This window comes from Hypanus sabinus, chromosome 14 (assembly GCF_030144855.1).
Source record: "Hypanus sabinus isolate sHypSab1 chromosome 14, sHypSab1.hap1, whole genome shotgun sequence".
In the NCBI taxonomy this organism is placed as follows: domain Eukaryota; kingdom Metazoa; phylum Chordata; class Chondrichthyes; order Myliobatiformes; family Dasyatidae; genus Hypanus; species Hypanus sabinus.
In genome coordinates, this window is record NC_082719.1 from 85554067 (window position 1) to 85578886 (window position 24820).

General features: G+C 40.2%; 2 protein-coding genes across 2 annotated transcripts; one reads left to right on the forward strand and one right to left on the reverse strand.

Moving 5' to 3' along the window:
• Window positions 1–935: 935 nt before the first annotated feature.
• On the reverse strand, window positions 936–18421 carry dctn3 (dynactin 3 (p22)). Its single transcript, XM_059989590.1, has 7 exons — window positions 18277–18421; window positions 11501–11585; window positions 8745–8831; window positions 5358–5441; window positions 3969–4027; window positions 3233–3292; window positions 936–1470 (listed from the first exon to the last, which is right to left on the reverse strand). The coding sequence occupies exons 1-7, from the start codon at window positions 18358–18360 to the stop codon at window positions 1381–1383; spliced, it is 549 nt and encodes a 182-aa protein (XP_059845573.1). The 5' UTR covers window positions 18361–18421; the 3' UTR covers window positions 936–1380.
• Window positions 18391–24347, forward strand: rpp25l (ribonuclease P/MRP 25 subunit-like). Its single transcript, XM_059989589.1, has 2 exons — window positions 18391–18504; window positions 23705–24347. The coding sequence occupies exon 2, from the start codon at window positions 23718–23720 to the stop codon at window positions 24270–24272; it is 555 nt and encodes a 184-aa protein (XP_059845572.1). The 5' UTR covers window positions 18391–18504; window positions 23705–23717; the 3' UTR covers window positions 24273–24347.
• The last annotated feature ends 473 nt before the right edge of the window (window positions 24348–24820 follow it).

The window sequence follows — 24820 nt, forward strand, 5'->3', positions numbered from 1 at the left end:
ACAATAAGGTGGTTTCTTGATCTCGTAATTCACCTCATTATGATCTTCTACCTTATTTCTCACCTGCACTGCACTCTCTGTACAGCTGTTACTTTAATTCTGCATTCTAGTAATATTTTACCTTGTCTTACCTCATGCACTATGTAACAATTTGCTCTGTATGAGCAGTATGCAAGACAAACTTTGTACTCTGTGCGTGACAATAATAAACTAATGGAAATTAATTTACAGTATTGGAATTCCAAAAAATGGCATTGCAGAGTCCCAAATAACAGAGTGCAATTATGAGAATGATCATATGATGGTTCCATGGACACAAGCCAGTAACACTTTGGGACTCCTGTGGCAAAATACACTTGGAAAGAGTGTCCATGGAATGAATACTCTGGAGAACTGGGAATCAATCAAACAATGATGAAGCATCAAGCATTTTTCCAAGAAATGAGAACATTTACAAAGAATTGCAATAACAAAAATGCCATGCAGCTGAACTTTCAAATCAGGTCTTGAGGGGTTTAGGGGTTTTGATAATTCTATATTACAACTACAGTTTTGCTTTGCTTTCTCATTACACCACTAAGAAAAGCTGAAAATGATTTCCTCATTGAAAAATCAGATTTAATGATTGACAAAGATTATCTTGGAATCACAATGGTTGACATGTAATTTTTTGCTTTTCTATCACCTTGAGTGGCTGGTAAAACCAGGGGCTTTGCCAGCTTGTCCCTCCACTTGAAAGTGAGATAAACAGATAGACCTTATATGGGTTGATCTGAAATGCCCTAAAAGCATCTTCTCATTGTAAAACTAATGCCGTGTTTAAATTTGGTGAAAAGCAGAATTTTATCATTCAGGACACAATTGTTAGACATTCATTCACATGTGAATTATGGTAGAAGTGCAGCTTAATGTATAATTACCACAATGATGCAAAACACAGGCAAGGATTAAGTTTATGTTAGTTTGTGTGTATATATATATACAATTCCCTAGATAATTAATTCAAGAGTAAACTGAAGAATTCTTAAATCACACACAGGTTCACAAAACAAAAATTGCACTCTAGACTTAAATATTACAAAAGGAAAGCAACAGTCATCAGTTCTTTTATCAATTTTAAATAAAGAAACATTTTATCATTAGTTTTAAATATTGTAATGTAAACTTGCAAATGTGACACTAAGGTATTCATCTGTCATTCTAATTACTATCACATTTAATGCCAATTATATTACTGCAAAAGATTTCAAAATGCTTTAAAGGGAACACATTGTAAAACAGTATATGTTTTAAATTACTCATTACATATACAAGGTTATGTGAATATTAAGAATTGTTTGCTCCTCTTCCACATTTCTTTTTCATCCAAACTACATAATGTCAATCAGTGGGTGGCTTTATTTGTTTTGCAGCTTCAAGCTTGGTTAGCATGTCTTCCCACTGAACAAACTGTTTTGAAAGGAGCAGAATCTGAGCGAGACAGTTAAGATAAATTGACAGGTATTTGCGTCATCCTCAAAAGGAGATTATTGGATTATAATGTTCAGGTAGTAACTCAAAGATGAAATCCCCTACAAAAGCAACATATGATAAATGCAGAGCGTTTGAAATATTAAAAAAGAGAAAGTGGAAATACTGAGCAGCTTAGGCCCCATCCATAAGGAGAATTAATCTGTCAAGCTCATACTTATTAATCTATCACAAGCAGAAAACATTAAAACAAGTTTTAAAGTACAGAGAAAGTGGAAGAAAGATTATAAAAGGAATAATTGTGAAAGGATGCAAGGCAAAGAAAATCAATGACAAAAGGAATTAAACTACATTCAATAAATCACAATTAAAGAAAGATTCCTTGGTTATTCTCCATGTGCCACACCACAACAATACCAAAACAAAATAGTCACCTGCAACTGTTCCTCACATTATGGCCCGTTTGAGCCAACAGAAATTCCCTCTTCAAGAATTCACAAATCCTTACACATAAATTTGAGATGTGGAATAAAATGAACCCTTACAGAATTTGTGGGAAAAAAAGTAGTATATAAACACAAGAGGTATTTCATATTGTTGCATTTCTTAATGCACTGCAGATGACTTGGCTTCACGTTACAGAAAAGCATGTTACTGATGGTTTTCTAGTCGTTCAACTACATCCACTGCTCCCCCACCCCCACTCAGTGACCTGCACACCTTGATTTCAAAGCTTATCTTTAAAATGTATCTTTAATGAAATGATGTTAGATCAAAAGATATGATGCATAACACTAAGGAAGCACCTTTCATTTTGTCTTTGTTGCTGAACTATCAGAGATTCTTCCAGAAAGAACGAGAATTTCCCAATTTGCTTTAAAACATAAAACATACCAGGTTCACCAAGCTATAAATACATCCCTGATTGTACTTGCTTTGTAAATTAATCCCGAAGTCGATTATTTTTTTTATCTGTCTGACAGATAAATGCCCAATCATCTTCCTGACCATCTTCCATCCATCCTTCTCTCTATTCGCTGGTACTTCTCACCCATCTCTGCACATTCACACCCCACCCCTCTCCACTGCACTGTATTTTTCCCTACTGAGCCTCAACAATTGCCATTCAGAGCCAAAGGCACAAGTATCCGAGTTTGGGATCCTTCAGCCTAGATTCTTTGTAGCTAGTTACCTTAAGGAACACTTTGCCCATACAGTCACAAGGCAAAATTGGAAGTTTTTTTTTCCCCATTTCTGCTCATCATTTCCCATTAGATGTACCTATATAAATCCAAATTTTCCTTTGATAAACCAGCTGGAAATACAGATGAAACTCAGTTTTATTTAGAAATTCATTGCTCAAATTGCATAGGGGTTAAAACGCAGAAAGTTCAAATGGCAGATGCAGGATGTAATGTTTAGTCATGGGGAAAGGTATTGTGGAATGAACTTAAGGAAAAAGTGCTTACTAAAAATGGTACAACAACATGCTGAATCTTCTACCAACTAATGTTAATTCAAAATGGAAAAAAGCAGAATCAGCCTCAACTAAAATTTAAGGGTCTAACTCACAACTCGAGTTCAAGACTATGCAATTTCCCTCCACCACCCACAGTCTACACGAAGCAACTTGAAAAGAAGCAGGCAAGTCTACTTCAAGCTGTACACTGACGTGCTAATAGTATTGTACTAAATTCTCCACAAGCAACATAATCTGAGGAACTGTATAAAAGAATTATGAATGTTATAAATTAAAGGATACCATTTTGTTATATTCATCTAGCATCTTGGTTACATCTTCTGTGATTGCATTACATTGATCCTGCATAAAACAGAAGTCAGAAATGTAAGACAATGGATTTAAGAACATCTAAGCTGACTATAGCTCAATACAGATCCAGTTTGGAGGGTTGCGTGCCTCAATGAGCTATGTTGGTTGGGGTCAGGGCTTTATGCTTTAGCTCTTGGTAGGGTCACCCTTGCCAAAAAGGTCAAAGGGTACAGAGGACAGATTAAGAGTGGTCCACCACTCCAATATGGGGGTCCAGCTCAGGGCAAACAACCCTGACTGGTAAAACAAAACTGTTACGGAAACAGCAATGAAGAATTCTTCTACATCTGAATGCGACGGTATTCCTGAGTCTCCACCAAGGACCTGCATGACCGACAGCAGAGAAAACCAAGAGGAAACTACTAACATGATAAAGGAAACCCTGAACACCGTCAGAGATAGTGGACCTTCACTACTGCCCAAACCCCAGTGGCGTACAGGCATCACCGCACTAACTTGCATGTTAATATAGATAACTAAAAAGGCAGATTTTGCACTTGTAATTTGTTTGTACTTGTATCATTCCTTTAAAAATGTACAAATAACATTTCAAGTAAAGTAAATAACTTGGATTAGTGAGCTTACTGCATTACAATTTTTAGACGATTGTGAACTAGAACTTAATCTATGAAAAAAAACTCAGAGAAATGTGGTGAAAATAAAATACCTGCTCCTGAATTTGAACCTGGGTCAGCGCTTGCACCCTTGAAGAATAATTAGGAACAGCTGAAGAGATAAGCAACAAGTTAGTTTTTTTTAAATTTGAGTATTCAATACGGAGCAATATTACATTCTGCAATATTCCTATATACAAAATAAAGGGACCCATCAGAAGGAAAAAGTTAAAACATGTTTCAAAGTAGAGAGAGAGCAGAGCAAAAAGGGGGAAAAGCCTGAAAAGGCAGGGAAAGGAAAGATGGCAGAGAGAAACAGGACTCAGCGGAAATGGTGTCAGTGAGGAAAGGGGTAAGTTTCTTCACTTCAGGTTTCCTTCGTGTTTTGTGTTTTTGAGGGCAAACTTGTGCCCAAGAGGAGGTAAAAAGACCCTCTGCTTACTGCAGACCAGGATAATCTGTGCCAGTGTATACTCAAGCCAAACAAGTGAGACATCTGTATGGAGAATTTTCCAGAGAAGTCGTCCTAAAACATAATGATGATGATGATGATAATAATAATAAATGTCTTCCTTTACAAAAAGGGGATACCAGAGACAGACGAGATAACATAAGGATGCAAAACATACCCAACAACTAAGGCTCTGGTGTCTTTCGCTCATTCGTTATGTACAATGTTGTGTGACTTGGGTGATAATGGTCTTCCCATGACTGTGATTGTTCTTGGCAAATTTTTCTACAGAAGTGGCTTGTCATTGCCTTCTTCTGGGCAGTGTCTCTGCAAGACGGCTGAGCCCAGCCAATGTCAATCCTCTTCTGAGATTGCCTGCCTGACATCAGTGGTCACATAAACAGAACTTGTGATACACACCAGCTGCTCATGACCATACACCACTTGCACCCATGGCGACTTGCAGGCTAGCAAAGGGAACAAGCACCTTGCACCTCCTTTTGCAGAGACATAGCTTCACCCTGCCACTTACTGTCATTACTAACTGTTTGCTTGAAGTTTTGATTGATTTTGGCTCCTCCATTATGAATGGCAATTGATTTTGCAAGTAAGGAATTCAAACATATGCAATTTACAATAATGAATATTTGTAACTGAGTAGCCAATCCTGTTCAAAACTCACATGCTGGAAATCTGAGCAAAACACGAAGGGTCCGAAACATCAGCTGTACTCTTTCCCACAGGTGCTGTCTGGCCTGCTGAGTTCCTCCAGCATTTTGTGTGTGTTGCTCGAATTTCCTGCATCTGCAGATTTTCTCTTGTCTGTATAAAAATAGCAGTTTTCTGTTCAACTTCAGAATAGTGTGGGTAACAGAAGCCATGCTGTTCTCTTTGTGCACAAGTAAAATTTTTAAAAAAGAATGCTTTGAGTCGAAAGAGACCATGTGTTCTGGGCACAGTTACTTTGACAAAGATACTTGCTCACATTTACCTTTAATATGTTCGCTCTCAAGATAAGGCTGATGTTTCTTCACCAATTCTAGAAGACGCACTTGGGAATGGATAAACTGCTCCTCTGCAATGGAAGAGAAGAAAAAGAGATCAAAACAAATAAGGCCATGTATTCCACAAGCTAACACAGAATAAGATGTCACAAAACGTCAGCACAACTGTCACCTTGCTCAAGTCCAGATTTAATTGTCATTCGACCATATGTGAATTTCCATGAACACAGCCAAATGTAAGAGCATTACTCCGGGACCAAGGTACCCAGAGGAACACAGAACCAACAGTCATACAGACAGCACAAGGCACATATAGCACATACAAGATGGCAGTAAATACAAAAAAATACACAGGCCAAGTCCCTGACTGACATGTCCTGTAAATTGATGGTACATGAATGTTTTTGGCAAGAACAAGCTGTTTTCAGCTGTGTGCAGACGAACGTACGCACGTATTTCAGCTTGGCTGCCACCAAGTGAACATGAGGGCATCACCGACAGGAGGGGCCAGCCCCCAACCCAGCATGGATGACGTGCTACATCACCTCGGCTGTCCCCTCTCCTGGACTGCTGTAACAGGCAAGCCCATGGCTGGAGGCCTATTCCTCACTACAACCGAAGCCACTCAGCTCCCCCGCCATCGGTCTCTCCAATAAACAAGGGAAATGGACCTGTAGCATTTTACATTACCAATGTTCAACAGGGTTTTTTGATCAATAGAGAAATGTCCAAAGTAATCACTCGCCGTTAGAGTGCACTCCGACTCCCATGCCTTTCTGGAGTGGGCAATAATATGTTCGTCCACCAAGAAGCAGGTCACTGATGGAGCAGGCCTGCAGTACGTGAATGTTTTTAATGTCCAGCATTGTTTTGAGGTTGTAAAAAAGACAATCTGTGCACTGCAACAATCCTATGCAATATTTACCACTGGACTGTATTAAAATGTAATTTGCAATTTGACTGAGTTTTGATTTAAAAGGTAGGTGAGATTCTGAAGTTTAAAATATATTATTCCCATCTTGCAGTATGTATCCAGAAGGTATCAGTGAAATGAATACTTGCCAGTTCAGTTTCCAACTTCAGTTGCATTACTTATCAGTTCTCCAATCCATTCAATGTTACAGATTCTACTTACATCGAACAATGGAATTAAGCGGATAATGGAACTACACAAGGTTCCTCTCATACTAGTTAATCTCCCAGATTTCATAAAAAGCAAATATTCTACTCAATGTGCAGTTAATCCCAGCTTCATCGCTGTTGCCTGATTGTATCCCAGATAACTGGGATATCGAGCTTCTCACTATTTGTCATACAACGTAGGCTAGCTGTGATGTTTGGCACCGGAAATTGTGACAACATTTGCAGGTTGCCCTCAACACATCCTTAGATTGTCTTGGCTATTAACCCAAATGATACAATAATTGTACGTTTCGATGTATGCGTGATAAGTAAGTGAATCTAAATACGAACAGCATTGCACGATCCTGACACCTTTACCCTATTTCTTTAGAATATTTTACAGATTTCAGATTTAAAATTCTCAGACCTAAAATGAACAGCTCATCTAGACCAAAAGCTTTTGTACTCGAAAATTCTACCAGCTTTTGTTTTTTTGTAGAATCATTCCTGGTATTTTAACACTGATACCCAGGAAGAAAATAAATACGGTACACTCTATCAACATACAATACAAAAGTCAGCAGTGGCATGATGATTTGTAATTTCATCCCAGCTCGTCCTACTCTAGTCCTCTACTAGCCTTTAAGACTCTTTCAATAATCCTTTAAGGTTATTTTCCTTAAGATTAATTACTGTGCCTTTAAGATTATTTTTTGTTTCTAAGGCATGGTGTTGCAGCTGCTAGAGCTGCTGCTTCACAATGACGGAGCTGGCTTCAATCACAATTGTGGGTGCCATCTGTTTGAAGATTCAATGTTCTCCTCGTGAGTATGTGGGCTTATCTCAGGTGTTTCTGCTTCCCCACACATCCCAAAGACACAGGAACTGGTTGGTTAATGGACTACTATTACCTGGACCTAGTGTGTTGGATAGTGATAAAATCAGAGAGGGGAGTAGTGTAATCTGACAGTGAAGAAAATAGAGCAGTTGATGGCTGACAAGGAGTTGGTGAGCCAAAGAGCCTGTCTTCATGCTGTATCCACTGATTCTATCACATTGAAATTATTTATTTATTAGGTTTTCTAAATCTGTTTTTACCTTCTACGCTTTGAGTTCAACCTTTAGGAAATTATTTTTTTAATCTAACAGCATGCTTCCAAATACATTGACTACATTATCCTTGTGCCGTCAGTAAACTTAAATGCCATTTTCAATAGGATGGGTAACTAAGTGGTTAAGTTACTGGCATCCAATAGACTTTTCAATGCACTCTGACTTGGCCTAACAAGGCATTATATCTGTTGAGTAGAGCGTCTTGCAAAAAAGGTCCGCATCATTCAAATGAATAAATATCACAGTCATTTTCAAATACAGTGAATAGCTAACCTTCCCCACAAATAAAACAACACTTGTAGAAGAATGTGACTATCTGTCTTCTGTGACTGATCTCTTTTCTCCACTCTTCAAACCAGGACAAACTTACCATCAACACTGGGGAACAATCTCAAAACGGGGCGCTGTCAAATTCCAACTGAACGTCCAGAGGTATTGAGCAGTCCATTACTTCATGATACCTTCAAAAAGTTCAATCAAGTTGGTCTGGTTTGACCTAGCTTTTACAACTCTATGCAGGGTCTTTCCAATAAATATGAAATTGTTACAGTTTTCAGTCCCAACATCTTTAGCCATAGACTGGCAATTTCATGAACACATTGCAGAAGTTCACTATCTTTAAGATAGATACTTAATATTTTTGAAACCCTTGTTAAAACTACCTTGCCTTTGCAACATGCATTATTTTGGGAGAATTAATCCCCAGGCCCAGATGATCTTCATTGGCTTTAATTCTCCAAAATTGCCCAGGGTAAGGGACTGGCTCTATTTTATTGGAAAAAAGCAAAATAACTCATAGGTTTTTCTATGACTAAAGGGGAATTGGCACTATTCACATTGTACAATCTATGTACATAGATTGCCAGAAGATATTTGAAAGAGAATCACTTCAAATAAGCTCTTTATGTGGTAAGAGATAGATTGGTTGGCCAACAAAACAGATAGAACATCACAAATAGGTTTTATTCCAGTTATAAAAATGTTCAATGCATTGAAAACATGACAATTGCACATACTGGGCACGATTGTAAATTTCAACTGTGCAGTCACTAAGAGTATTCATAGAAAATATAATTATGATTTATTGCTTATAGTATTTCTACTGAGATAATTAATGATCCTAAGTAATTGACCCTTACCTGCTAGAATGAACTCCAGCTTCATGGCATCTGGAACATCGATTCTCTCTACATACTGAGGGTCCAAGTACTTTATTAGATCATCAACTGCAAAAATTGAATATCACACAAAATTAATTAAAACTTACAGAAAAAGGAAGAAACTTTATAAAGACACCAACATTGGCTCTACACAATGCTAATGCAAAAACAAACTGTCTATTAACCAATCAACCAGGTTGGTAGGACATGAGCACTGTTGATGGAAGGCATGCCAAAAATCTAAAGAAGTTTCACTCTCCCCGTACCTGTAATCATGTCCTCCATCTGTCTCCCTATGCTTAAAATCATAAACAGGGGCCATTAATGTCCTAGTTAGTCTCTGCCCTTTTACTTATGGGCACTACATAAACTTCTTTTAATCCATGAAACATCCCTTTACAAGAAGCATTAATTACGAGGAGAAAAATTCATCCTTTACCCACTTTGTTTTGCATGCATTTGTGTTCAATTTGCAGGAGTGACGGAGGTTCCACTTCAATTTCCTTTCTGCTTTCACTTAGACCTTACTGTAGTGCTTTCCTGTATTGCTACAACAAGGCCTAACACAAGCTCTAAGAAAAACACCTTACACTGCAGCCTGCAGGACTCAATATCCAATTCTCCAACTTTAGGTAAACCACTACCTGAAAAAGGATCCAGTGCGTTTCCAGAATACCTGATGAGTAACCTCTTCTCGGACTTCCAGCAGGGTTCAGGTTTTTGTTTTTAACTGATGCTTTGATGACAAATTCTGCCATCTTCATCAGGGATGATGCCTGGGCATGTCTACTCTGGTGGTATTTATACTCCCATCATCCATCCCTGCTGATTGGTTAGTCCTCTTCCAATCAGGTTTCCACAGTTCCACCTTGTTTATAATCAAATTTCACTTCTTACTTAGAGCGAGACCTTAATCTATGTTAGATTTCTTTTCCTCTAGCTTTGTTTCAATGGTTTCCTTCACCAGGTAGTTCCAAAAGCTATTGGTTTGGCATGTAAGTTTTATGCCTAGAAGTCAATCCTATGACTATTGCAAATGCAATGAATGTTCTGCTATCCGGGTAATCCAAATGGATACACCTTCTGTGCTCCTTGATGTGTGTTTCCACCACTACCGTACCGCACTGATGGCTTTTGTATCTGCACCCAGCTGGAAGCCCGAGAAGAGTTAAACCATTATCTGTTTCCAAACTGCATATATATGCCTGTCACTATTTTGACACGGTTTTTTATTTTCCACTGTTCATATAGTCTGTCTAACTGAATACAATACATAACCAATGAATGGTATGCTGGTAATTCATTAACCCAAGAGATTCTGCAGTTGCTGGAAATCCACAAAATATTGAAGGAACTTAGCAAGTCAGGCAGAATCTATGGAGGGGAATAAACAGTCGACATTTTGGGCCGAGATGCTTCATCAAGACTCAACAAACAGTTGACATTTTGGGTCAAGACCCTTCATCAGGATGACATTAACTGTCTATTCTCCTGCCGAGTTTCTCCAGCATTTTGTGTGTGCTGGCAACTGCACTCATTTGGAATTGCCTTATCAGAAATATTCCCTTTGCAATACCCATCCATCCCCCACCACCCTTTTCACTGAAAATCAACACATAATTCTCTCTATTCCAATTCTGACAAAAGGCCTCAAATCTGAAAAGTTAACTGTTTCTCTTTTCACATGCTGCCTGACTTGCTGTGCATTTCCAGAATATTCTATTTCAGATTTCCAACTTCTGCAGTTGATACAATTTTCTGTGAATTCAAGGTAAGCATGCTGAAAGCCTTTCAGTTAGTTTTCAAAATAGCACCAAACCCAGAGCTCTAGCAGTTAAACAGTGAATCTTGATTTCTTCAACATGTCAGTAGAAACCTGGTTAATATTGATACACCTTCTTATTTAATGCAAACTGTTAACATTTTGGATATTATTTTACTTAATCTATTGTTCTTGGTCATGCAAAGCTCTGGCTTTAAACAGAACTCCATTATCTCATCCACCAAAGCCATTACAGCTGTTCACTCTCATTCAGTCAAAACACACCTCCAGCCACATGTAAACACCTGATGTAACAACTCTCATTCCTTCACCTGATGTAATAATTCTCATTCCTTCAATTACAAAAACTTTTAAGTGATTCCTCTCAATAGTTATTCTATTGTGTTAACTCTAGAAATCAAATTTCTGATTTCTGAAATACATCTTTCTCTTATCAAACGCATGAAGTTACATTAACAGAAAATCAAAATATATTGCAGGGACCACCATTAAATTTATTCCTTGGACCTCAGAACTTATTTTCTTGGACCCTTTTATTTACACTGTCTTCGGGCTTTTTAAACCTAAGTACTAAGCCTAAGTCTTAGCTATACATATGTGCCCAAGGCTTTTGCTCAGTAGTGTATACGTGGTGATATTTGATTGCTACTTCCAGATTTACCTTCTATTTTCAATTTAATAATTTATACTTTACAACTGCATAATTATTGCTTTTAATTTTACTGTATAATAGATTAATAAATTTCCTAAATCTGGGAATTCAAAGTGAAAAGAATTAAAATCAAGAGCAACACACATGAATTGCTGGAAAAATTCAGATCAGGCAGCATCTATGGAGGGGAACAAACAGTCAACGCTTCGGGCTGAGACACCTGGAATCCAGTTATAGGGAAAAGATAAATAAAGGTTTCAAAATGAGTTCAATCTTTCACTGAGCACGATTTATACTTACTTTTCTTATACAAAGATTTTATCCTCTCTCTTTTGCTGGAAATATTACCCAAAGACGTCTGGAGTTTTACAACAGCATCAGTGAACTAGAAAACAAAGGAAGTCACTGGTTAAATGAGTACTGTGTACACTTTAGGTTGAGATCTTTTTAGTGCAATGTTGAAGATGGGTGCTTTTTCTATGTTGAATCAAAATCTGGCAATGATCTTTGACCACAACTGATTCCCATACTCAAATGATTCTCTCACGCAAAATGCAATTGTTGTGCATACATAATATCCCTACATCTACATTTTACAGAAAATAATTGAAAAATGAAATATTTCAAACAGAACAGGGAACTTATTTCACACTAGATTCTCAGAAAAATTCTGTAATTTAAATAGAGTAACACATACACAAAAGTTTCAGCATCTGCTGTATCTTTTATGTTTATAATTTAAATGGAATCCCTTTTTAAAACAAAGTTGCTCTGGTCCTCTTCCCCACCCCCATATCAAAAAAAGGTCTCATCCTTCATTTATTTTAATCAAAACTTTTACCTGCTTCAATCTGAGGCTCGCACCTGCTTTAAGAAGAGCACTAACTTCCCAGCACCTAAGAAAAACAAGGTCATGTGCCTTAATGATTGCTGTCTAATAGCTCCAATATTGACTATCATGAAGTGATTCAAGAGACTGGTCATGGCAAGAATAACTCCAGATCCCCAGACAACTTGACCCACTGCAATTCACCTACTTTCAAAAGAGGTAAATGGTAGATGCCATTGCCCTGGCCCTATATTCATCCCTGCAGCATCTGGGCAGTAAAGGCACCTACATTAGATAGTTGTTTATTGACTACAGCTCTACCAACTATAACGCCAAGCAACACGTACAAGCAAGCTGGATGAACTCAGCAGGTCGGGCAGCATCCGTTGAAATGAGTAGTCAATGTTTCGGGCCGAGACCATTCATCAGGACTGAAAGGTCTGAAGGGTCTCAGCCCGAAACGTTGACTGCTCATTTCAATGGATGCTGCCCGACCTGCTGAGTTCCCCCAGCTTGTTTGTACGTGTTGATTTGACCACAGCATCTGCAGTGTACTTTGTGTTTATAACTCCAAGCAAACTCATCTTCAAATTCCTAAACCTGGGACTCAACATCTCCCTTTGTAACAGAATGTTTGACTTCTTGACCTACAGACCACAATCATTAAATATAGGCAACTTCACCACGATTATTCTTAATACCATGCCCCATGAGGGTCCTAATAACCTCCTTCCTATACCCTCATGACTCTGGGCCAGTTCCTGCTCTAACTCCATCTGCGAGTTTGCTGATGACACCCTCGTTGTGGACCATATCAAAGGTGGTGATAGATCAGCATATTGGTGGGAGTTTGAAAAATTTGGCTGTGGTGTAATAACAACAACCTCTCACTCAATATCAATAAGACTAAGCAACTGATTGTAGACTTCAGGAAAGAAAGCCAGAGGTCCATGAATCAATCAATAATCATTGGAGGATCAGAGGTAGAGAGGATCAGTACCTTTAAAATTCCTGGGTGTCACTATCTCAGAGGACCTGTTTTGGACCCGTCGTATAAATATTATTGTGATGAAAGCACAACAGTGCCTCTACTTCCTCAGGAGTCTGCAGAGATTCGGCATGTCATCGAAAACCTTGACAAACTTCTATAGATGTGTGGTGGGAAGTGTGCTGACTGGCTGCATCACGGACTGGTATGGGAACACCAATGCCTTTAAGCAGACAATCCTACAAAAAGTAGTGGATCTGGCCCAGTACAACACGGGTAAAGCCCTCCCAACCATTGAGCACATCTACATGATCCGCTGTTGTAGGAAACCAGCATTCATTATCCAAGATCCTTAACACCCAGGACATGCTATTTTCTCACCGCTGCCATCAGGTAGAAGGTACAAGTGCCCCAGGACTCGCACCGCCAGGTTCAAGAACAGTTACTACCACTCAACCATCAAACTCTTGAACAAAAGGGGTAAACAGCACTCATTTAAGGACTCTAATCTTGTTATTTCACGTTTGTTATTCATTGCTATTTATTTAAACTGGCATTTGCACAGCTTGTTGTCCACAGTTACTATTCTATAGATTTGCCAAGTATGCCTGCAGAAAAAGAATCTCAGGGTTGTATGTGGTGACATGTATGCATTCTAATAATACTTTTTTTTTTACTTTGATTTTTATCTCAAATAATACTGAATCTGACTACAGGAAGAAGATAGAGATCCTGGTGACATGGCACCATGACACAATCTTTCCAGCACCATCAATAGAAGAGCTGGTCACTGACTTGAGGGAATGGGGTTATTGCACGTTCTGCTGCTTACATCAACGGCGCTGAAGTTGAGAGTTTCAAGTGCCATGTAGATGCTCTGGCCAAGAAAGCTCACCAGTGCATCGACTTCCTCAAGCAGTACAGACATTTGGCACGTCCCTGTTCACCCTCTCCAATTTTTAAGGATACACCTCAGAAAGCATCCTATTCAGATCTGCTGCAGTTTGTTCAGGCAATTGCTTTGTTCGTGACTGCAAGAAACTGCAGAGTCATGACATAGTCCTGCACATCATAGAAACCAGCCTTCCCACCATGGACTCAGTTGACATTTCTCACTGCCTGGGTAAAGAAGCCAGCTTATTCAAAGACCCCGGCCACTCGACACATTCTCTCTTCTCTTCCCCTCACATCTGGCAGAAGATACAAAAGCTTGAAAACATGTATCACCAGTGTTAAGGACAGCTTCTATCCCACCATTATAAGAGTCTAGAACAGTCCACCAGTAAGCTCAGATAGACTCGACTTCATAATCTACCTCGTTACGACCTTCTATCTGCACTGCATTTTCTCAGTAACTATCAGACTTCATTCTGCACTCTGTTATGTTTTTTTTAAAACCTTGTACCTTCTCAATGCACTGCTGTAATTAATTGATCTGTATGGATGGTTTACTGTGCCTTGATATATGTGACTGTAACGCCCTGGGAAAGGTCTCACTGCTAACAATATGGTCTTTCTGTAGAAGCAGTGTTTGGGTTATGGCTGGAGATCATGAGTGCCATCCAGTAGGGGAGCAGGTTTTTTTATGTGCCTGGCACCGATCTGGGTTGGGATCTTTGGTTCAATGGGAGATGGAGAGAGAAGATGCAGGAGAGAACCGGTAATAGGATTCCACCTGACGGGGGAACGTGATTCAATGGAGCAATGTGAGGTCCACTGAGGATGGCTGAATATGACTTTTGGAAGAGTTGAGCTCCAACCTACGCACGTTTGACTGTTTACCCATAAGTATAAATATGGGTAATGCCACGGTTAAGATTTCTATTGCTATACTGTGAGGTAATTTATAATATCGGCTTTCTGTAAAAAAAAAAATGCCATGCTGGAAAGTGTGTTTAGTCTTCGGCTAAGATAAGGACACATGTTGGTCAACTTAGGAATGTAATCAGGATTGTGGGATGGGAGAGAAGGTTCGAGAGGATGGTGGGGAAGAGCTTTCTGAAGGACAGTAGTCTGGTTTGAGGTCTGTTAAAGGATAGATGCCACAGAATGCCATTGGAAAGAGAATCCCCATTGCAAGAAGTGCTTTGTGCAGATGAATTACTCCAAAGAGGAAGGGCCAATACTCTTGAGAGGGAGTCAGCTTGTTTGAGATGGACCTTGAGGGAAGTTCGGAATGTGGCGGGTGCTTTCGCGCAGACGGTGGGTCCAGCACGCGAGTAGAGATACACCTCCGAATACTCCAGTATCAGCTCCAGATGACATGATACACCTCTGAATTCTCCACTATCAGCTCCTGACAACACGTTACCCCTCTGAACACTCCACTATCAGCTCCCAATGACATGATACACCTCCGAATACTCCACTGTCAGCCCCTGACGACATGTGCACATTGAACTGGCTTGGGCCCTTTTAGTATCTTCTCTTTTCTTTTTCCTTTGATAAAGCTGAAATTGGAAAATATACTTCCTTTATTATTTTATGCAGTGTATGATCTGTTATTTCTTGCTGACCAATAATTGTGTATGGGCAGTATTTACACAGCATTTGCTTTAATCGGAACATCATGACGTTCCTGTTTGGTTGAACACCAAATCATATCGACTCTCTAAATGTATCGTTTACAAAAGATGGCCTTCACGCCACTGAGTCATATAGCTTTAGCAGAGTTAGCTAACGAGCCAAGTCTGTATACAAGCCCCAGTGAAAGGGTTATATAGATAGTGGAAAAACAATGAGGTAGTGTTCATGGGTTCAATGTCCATTTAGAAATTGGATGACAGAGGGGAAGAAGCTGTTTCTGAATCGCTGAATGTATGCCTTCGGGCTTCTGTACCTTCTTCCTGACAGTAACAATGAGAAGAGGACAGATCCTGGTTGATGGGAGTCCTAATGATTGACGTCACCTTTCTGGGGCACTGCTCCTTAAAGATGTTTTGGATACTAACAGAAGATTATGGAGCTGACTAACTAGACAACTCTCTGCAGCTTCTGTGCAGTAGCCCCCCTATTCAAGATGATGATGCAGCCAGTTAGAATGCTTTCCACAATACATCTGTAGAAGTTTTTGAGTATTTAGGTGATAAGACAAATCTCCTCAAACTTCTAATGAAATATAGCTGCTGCTTTGCCTTCTATATAGCTGCATCGATATGTTGGGACCAGGTTACGTCCTCAGAGATACTGACACCCAGGAACTTGGATTTATGAAAGAGTATCGCACATCAATTAACAATGCAGAAATCCATTCATGTTAGTTTTTTAAATTATTTACGTGGGCATACTGTTGAGAAGAAGATAATCTATCATTCATCTTACAGAGCTGCAACACTTTGGTTCCGCCACTAGAGACTGCAAGAGATCCACAACCAAGTTAAATGCAGGTAGGTTTGGTAGTTCCACTACTGAGAAATGTTTGTAACCCAAACTTACATCTGCAAGTTGGAAATTGAACCAAAACATTGTGGGAGTTGCAATCACAGAAACAGTAGGGGCATGAAAGCAAGCAAGCACTCGTGGGAAGAGTGGCCACCAGCAAACCTCAGTGAGGGTCTGTGAAGTGCTCCCAGCTCTGATCAACTCAACTCAGCTCTTCAAAGTTGCAACTTGAGGTTGTGGGTACAGAAGTCACACAGAAATGCTCTGTTCCAGGCCATCATGCACACTAGCTTCCCCAGCATCGAGGACACACCTTCAAAAGGTGAGGCCTCAAAAAAGCACCATCCATCATTATAGACCTCTATTGTCCAGGACATGCCCTCTTCTCATTGCGATCATCAAGGAGGCCTGCAGCTACACACTCAGTGTTTCAGCAACAGCTTCTTCTCCTCTGCCATCAGATTCCTAAATGGACAATGAACCCACTACTTAAATTAACTTAATTAAGTATACATATTTCTTACTATTCTTATAGTCTTTTATTAATATCCTGTATTATAATGTACTGCTGCTGCAAAACAACAGATTACATGACATATGCCAGTGATATTAAACCCGATTCAGATGCCCACAGGCTACAACAGCCAGTAAATTCATCATGCCAGTCTCCCAAATGCTTATTCATATGCACCAGGCTTCCATAAATTGGATATTTATAACCTGGACCTTGTTACATCATTTTCCCACAATTCTCTTTAATTCCAGTTCTTCAGGAGGCAAACAGAAACCTGTAAAATAATTTATCCCTTAAAAAATAGCTAACTGTCCAATAATCCTGACATAGTATTTTCATAATGCTTAGACAATAAAACATATCAAATATTAAGATCACAGCTCATTTAAGCCATTTAAGTGACAAAATATTTAAATTTGTTTAAATTTCTGTTCTAATAAGATGAATAACTTCAAAATAGTCAACACAGCATCACATTTATGTAATACAATTCAACTTCCAAAATAAAATTTCCAATGGGCAATCAGGTGCATACTCCACACTCAGAAAAGTTAGAACACAGAAGGAAGTCGGTCAGCTGTGCTTAAGCTAGTCAATAAAAGTGCAGACAAACTCAACCCACTCTTCAACATCAGGTTTGTAGCCGGTTCTGTTAATGCACTGCCTAACAAAATTCCTCCCCGCCACTCCTTCCCACACCCGCCTTCAACAACTGAAGCAAAACCCTTACAGACCTTTAAAAGAGGGATTTCCAATCTAAAACATTTTAATCCTCCTCCTTTTCACTTGCATGCGGACCAACCCTCTCTCCTTAGATCGTCCCTCTGGCCACGGAGAGATATGTTTTGCACCGGACAGAGTACTGACGAGGGCGTACTGTACATCATCTTGGTTCCCTTACTCAAGAAAGGACATAGTGATACTAGAGAAATCCCAAATGATATACATCAGGCTAGCTCCTAATTCTCAGGTATGGCTAGAGGGATTTATGTCTTTAGTAATTCAGTAGGAGAATGCTATACATAGGATCCTGATGGAACACGAGAGCGTAGTTGTTGAGATGTTTTCGCTAGTCTCGAACTGAGAGATAGGTTTCAAGAGGCCAGTCGCTTGACATCCACTGATTAGCCTTTTGAGAGAATAGGGAGCTTCTGAAATTCTCTGCCCCCAGAGTGTTGTAGAGACTAAATCTTTAAAGTGGAGTTAGTCGAGTTTTTGACAGACCGGGTAACTGTGGGCCCTGGGCAAGTAGCACGGAGAGGGAGAGGAGGCCGAAACAGACCAGCCACCATCACAACAGGTTAGAGAGAAATTTTGTTTCGAATTTCTCGAGTCGCGTTCCTCCCCCCCTTCCTTTCCTCTACCTGGCCTGCTTGCACTGGCTTCTCTCCGTAAAGCTGAGCCTCCAACTTCTCCAGGCGATTCTGCAACCTCTTCAACTCCGCCATCTTCGCCGTCGCTCAACCCCGCCCGCCTGTCGCACAGGAAGTGGCGTAAGAGAGGGGCATTGACTGAATATCCGGTGGCAGTGAAGACCGCGTCGTACCGCACTCGCGGTCTCTGGAAGAATTGTCGGTGTTACTCATCCGCAGGTCAGTGGTACCTAGATCACAAATACCCGAGGATGGCGGTACGCAGGTTCGGGGGTATCCAAGGTCAACGTTACGCGGGTCCTTGTTACCTGTTACCCTGGGTAGCGGTGCTCTGTGTCAGGCTTAGCCGGAGTCATTGGTAGTCAGGTCAGCGTTTGACGTGTACCTGTCAGATGGGCTGACGAAGCGAGGAATGCTCGGTACTTGACATTTCCCCATAATTGGGGGAAACAATCGTTGAAATAAAGAGGGGGTGGTGTTAGTCAGGGAGGGAGTTGAAGGAAAATTCAAGCGTTCCCAACCTTTAATGGTCGGGGCACATACCATAAAAAAAGGTTGGGCGCCCCTGCCCTAGAGGGTGGGAGGTGAGATGGAACAAGTTAAGAAACAAAACGAGGTATATGGATTATGTTTTGGTGCACTCAGCTGCAACATCGCTTCCCCTCATCAACCTTTCCTGTTGGTACTGTTGTCTAGGAAGGGTTCTGGTACATTGAAAGTAGTCCAGAGAAGGTTACGTAAACGCACAACTACAATGAGTGAATTTTTGTCTGAGGAAAGCTTGCTCAAGAAATGGGACGTGTTTTGAACAAGAAGCCTACGGGTCATGATAGGATGGATGTGGACAGAGTGTTTCTTTTCGTGGAGAAGAAATAGGACTAGGAGCTGTCACCTATTTAATACAACTGAAGAGATCCCCCCCCCCCCCACTTCGTTGCCTCACAGTTCCATATCCCCAGATTCAATCCTGATTTTTGTTTCAGCATGTAATTTGCATCGTGCCCCAGGACTTTTCAACTCCTGTGGTTGTGTGAATTTCATCATGATCCTCCTCTATCCATACACATCCTGAGAATGTGAAGGTTAGTAGGTTAATTGGCTGGTGTAAATTGTGCTTTCAGCGAGAGGATTTGTACTCAAATCTCGGGGTGTTGATGGGAACGTGGGAAAAATAAGTTAGTGCAGAAGTTCCAAGTAAATTTATTTTCAAAGTACATATATGTCACCACATACAATCCAGAGATTCATTTTCTTGTGGGCATACTCAATAAATGCATATAGAATAATTACCACCATAGAATCAGTGAAAGACTGCACCAACTTGGGTGTTCAACCAGACAGCAAACTAACAAACTGTGCAAATACAAACATTAATAATAATAAATACATAAGCAATAAATCTTGAACATGAGATCAACTTGAAATTGAGGGAAGGAATATTTCAGTAATGAGTCAAGTGAAGTTATCCCCTTTGGTTCAAGAGCCTGATGGTTGAGGTGTAATAACTGTTCCTGAACCTGGTGCTGCAAGTCCTGAGGCGCCTGTACCATCTTCCTGGTGGCAGCAGCAAGAAGAAAGCATGACTTGGGTGGTGGGTGTCCCTGATGATGGATGCTGCTTTCCTGCGACAATGCTCCATATAAATGTGGTCGATGGTGAGAAAGATTTTACCCTTGATGGACTGGACTGTGTCTATTACTTATTGTAGGACTTAACGTTCAAGAGCATTGGTGTTTCCATACTAGACTGTGACGCAGCCAGTCAATATGCTCTCCAAAACAGATCTACAGAACTTTGTCAAAGTTTTGGATGTCATGCTGAATCTCCGCAAACCCCAGGGAAAGTAGAGGTATAACCATGCTTTCATTGTAATTGCACTTACATGCTGGGCCCAGAATAGGTTCTCCAAAATGTTAACCGAGGAATTTAAAGTTGCTGACCCTCTCCACCTTTGATCCTTCGATGAGGACTGATTCATGAACCTCTTGGAAATGGGTACTTGATGGTTAGTGTGGATTTGGTGGGCCATGAGGCCTGCAGCTTTGTGACTCTACTTCAAAAGGCATTGGATGCAGTCACTATTGAATCATATGAGTGGACCATCAATAACTTGGTCTCTCAGCAACCCTGTCAGCAAAATTTGCTGTGCTCCATCCCACTCCACCCTATCTGCAACGTTAAAACTAACTTGCTTTCCCTCTTCTGTTCTGGTGAAGGGTTTCAACATGAGATATTTAATTCTCCACAGATGCTGCCTACTTGCTGAGTTTTTCCAGGATTTCCTGGTCTTGTTTTACATTTCCACAGTTTGCAGTTCTTTCGTAACCGTTCACTTTTCCGAATGGTCTGAGGCAGGTGATTCCAGAAAACTATTGGGTGGAAGTGAAAGTGAATGGTGACATGTGGCCAAATCAGAATAGTGCATAACTTTGAGGGAGACCTACAAGTGGAAATGGTTTATTATTGTCTAAGAGTCAGGTTTATTTCATGATATTTGACGTAGGTCATTACATTTACTGTTTTGTGGGAGAAGTGCAGTGCAGTACATCAAAAATAGCTATAAAATACAATAAGAAATGCAAAAAAAATAAATGAGTCGTGCAAGAAGAGAGTAGAATAGTGTGAATTGCTTCTGCTGCACATGGTTCATAGAAAATAGATAATTGCACAGTGCATTGAGGTTGTACAAGGTAAATCCTACAGGTCCTGATGAAGAAACTCAGCTTGAAACATCTGTTTAATCCCCTCCATAGATGCTGCTTGACCTACGGAGTTCTTCCAATACAGTGTATTTTGCTCTGTATTTCCAAATGTGCTGAATCTCTTTGTGTGTGTGACAATTACAGAGAAAGTGCAGTGCAGGTAGATGGCCAGATGCAAGATCATAATGAGCAAACATGAGGAAATCTGCAGATGCTGGCAATTCAAGCAACACACACAAAATGCTGGTGGAACACAACAGGCCAGGCAGCATCTATAAGGAGAAGCACTGTCGATGTTTCGGGTCGAGACCCTTTGTCAGGACTCATAATGACTATCATAATGTTCTCATCCTTGTCGATAAAGGTGTTCTCATCTTCATCGTGATTAGTAAGGTCATCAAAGGTTACAGGAAGAAGGCAGGAAAATGGGATTGAGAGGGGTGATAAACCAGTCAGGGCCAAATGGGCTAATTCTGCTCATATGACTTATGGACCATCATGCCTGTGCACATTATTCTCATTTGTCCACATTAAGAATGTATCCTTTTTTACCTTGCCTTTTTGTATGTCTGCTTAAATACCTCTTAATCATAGAAATTGCATCTGATTACTTCACCACCTTTGCAATAAAATACTTACAAAATATCCTCTTGAAATGTCCAGCCTCGCACCTTAAGGCTTGTGTCCCACATTCTGTCAGAGGAAAAAGATTTGACTGTCTACCCTAACTATCTATATATTATTCATTTATTATTTTTTTCATTAATTTAAAGAAAACTGTGCTGCCCAGCAACCCATTTATTTAATCCTGGCATAATCACAGGACAGTTAATGATATTAAGCCCTTCGTAATCTTATCATTCCATCCTATTCCTGAAGTTTTCCTGTCATGGCAATCTGTGTCTCTCACTTCTGCCAATTTTGATGAAAAGTTGTTGGTTTCAAACATTAATTCAGTTTCCCTCTCCAATGATGCACCCTAACCTGATTTCTGTTTGATAAACTCAGAGTACATTAAAGTTAAGATTAGGAGAAGTGGCAGAATTTCAAAGAGCAGGGGTTCTGTATTAGAGTCCATATTTAGGCTACATATTGATTATGTCCCTAAAACAAAGTTGAATACTTTGCTTCAGTATTCACTACGAAAAAGGATCTTGACGATTGTGGGGATGACTTACAGCGGACTGAAGTGCATGAGCATTAACATATTAAGAAAGAGGATGTGCTGGAGCTTTTGGAAAGCATCAAGTTGGATAAGTTACCAAGGCATAGTTTTAATGGTAAGTGTCTTGGCAGTGTGGAGGGTCAGAGGGATCTTGGGGGTCTGAGTCCATAGGACACTCAAAGCTGCTGCATAGGTTGACTCTGGTTAAGACAGCGTATGGTGTATTGGCCTTCATCAATTGTAGAATAGGAGCCGAGAGGTAATGTTGCAGCTATATAGGATCCTGGTCAGACCCCACTTGGAATATGTGCTCAGTTCTGGTCGCCTCATTACAGAAAGGATGTGGAAGCCATAGAAAGGGTGCAGAGGAGATTTACAAGGATGTTGCCTGGATTGAAGAGCATGCCTTTTGAGAATGGGTTGAGTGAACTCGGTCTTTTCTCCTTGGAGCGATGGAGGATGAGAGGTGACCTAATAGAGGTGTATAAGATGATGAGAGGCATTGATCGTGTGGATAGTCAGAGGGTTTTTCCCAGGGCTGAAGTGGCTAGCATGAGAGGGCACAGTTTTAAGGTGCTTGATAGTAGGTACAGAGGAGATGTTAGGGATAAGTTTTTTACACAGGGAGTGGTGAGTACGTGGAACGGGCTGCCGGCGACGGTGGTAAAGGCATATACAATAGGGTCTGTGAAGAGACTCCTGGATGGAACTTAGAAAAATTGAGGGCTCTAGTAATAGGTAACTCTAGTAATTTCTAAGGTAGGGACATGTTTGGCACAACCTTATGGGCCGAAGGGCCTGTATTGTGCTGTAGGTTTTCTGTGTTTCTAGAATTTAAATTACGCAATTTTCTTTTCAACTATGCCTGGAGAATGGACAGTAAGTGACTGTTTAAACTTTGATACACTGTGTGTGCCGTTGTCCTCCAATCACTGCATTTTAATAAAGAAATCACCCTGTGCTTGTGAGGAGGTTCTGTCTTCTTCCCCCTTACTCTCCAGTCCTGCTGAAGGGTTTTGGCCCAAAATGTCGACAATTTATTCTTTTCCATAGATGCAGCTGAGTTCCTCAAGCACTTTGAGTGTGTTGAAATAGAGAAGCAGTGTATTTTGTTTTTTGTTTATTTGTCTTCAACTGCATAGTGGTATTTAATAAATATATTATAAATCCTAGCATTGGCATTTGCCTGCATGATTACAATTGTTAGCTCCTAGATCGAATTACAGTCTGGCAAAGATGCAATCAGTTTTGGTTCTGATGCCTCCATGAATTAATAACTTGTGGAATGGTTCCTTGTGTGAGCTACTGGAGTAGCTCCCAACCTGTGGTCCACAGATCCCTCGGTTAATGGATTGGGGATCTTTATTCTAGGGGGTTCTCATGTCTGTGCTAAGGTTGAATCTAGGAAAGGACAAAATATAGCAAACACTTTAAATAATTTTCAAATAACTTTGAAAGATATAAACTACATTTTACAGATTTCCACTTCTATGCAAATGACTAATTTCATGTAGTATTACAAGTTCTGATTTTCATCTGTTTGGAATTGCAGGACGTTTTTTATAATGGAAAACTATCAGAAAACAAAAATCACAGAGCTGGCTTGTCCGCAGCCAATTGCCAACCTTCCAAAAGACACTATTGAAATGAAGGTGAAGGAAAGCAGCAAGATAAGAAATCTAGTGGGTTACGCCATGGGCAAAATGGAATCAGACACTACCAAGGAGATCCTGTTCACCGGCACTGGGAAAGCTGTCAGTAAAGCAATCAGCTGTGTGGAAATCATGAAAAGAAGATTAAAGAACCTCCATCAAATTACCAAATTGTATTATAAACAGATTGAAGAACTCTGGGAGCCTATTGTTTCCAAGGCAGGGTTAGATAGTTTAACTGTAAAAAGAAACATCCCTGCTATTTGCATCCTGTTGTCAAAAGACAAACTGCCCTCAAATGAGCTTGGTTACCAACCTCCTGGATCATTTGACGCTTTCTGGATACGCTCTTTAAAAGAGGAGGCAGTGGGGCAAAAGAAGAAACGAAGAGGCGGAGCAGGGATAGGCAGAGGGGGCAAACAGCATGGATCTGGAAGAGGGGAGAAGCCCAAGAAATCTAGGAGCTAAGGGTGGAAAATATAATAATGTACCATTTGAGGAATGTTATTTAATTATTATGATTTATATAAAAAAAACTCTAAGAAACTTTCTCAAAGTTGTGTATTTTGCTTTGCAAATTCATTGTTATTTTACTGAAAACTTGACAGTCTCCTGATTAATTGGATCATTCTTCAAGATCAGTAAATTTGGGCTGGGAGTGGCACTGAAGCAGTGGTTCCACAGACCCTTCAGATAGTGGCAGGGATCCATGGCATAAAAAGGGTTGTGAACCCTTGCACTAGAGTTTTATAACATTTTTACAGTAGATCAGGTCAGGGGTGTTGCAGTAGCATAGTGGTTAGCGCAATGGTTAACAGTGTAGGGGACCTGAGTTCAATTCCCACTGCTGCCTGTAAGGAGTTTGAATGTTCTCTGTGTGTGTTTTCTGCAGGTGCTCCACATTTCTGCATCATCAATGAAGATGGGGGAGGTTCCGGAGGATTGGAGGGTTGCAGATGTTGTTCCCTAATTCAAGAAAGGGATTAGAGATAGCCCAGAAATTATTAGGCCAGTGA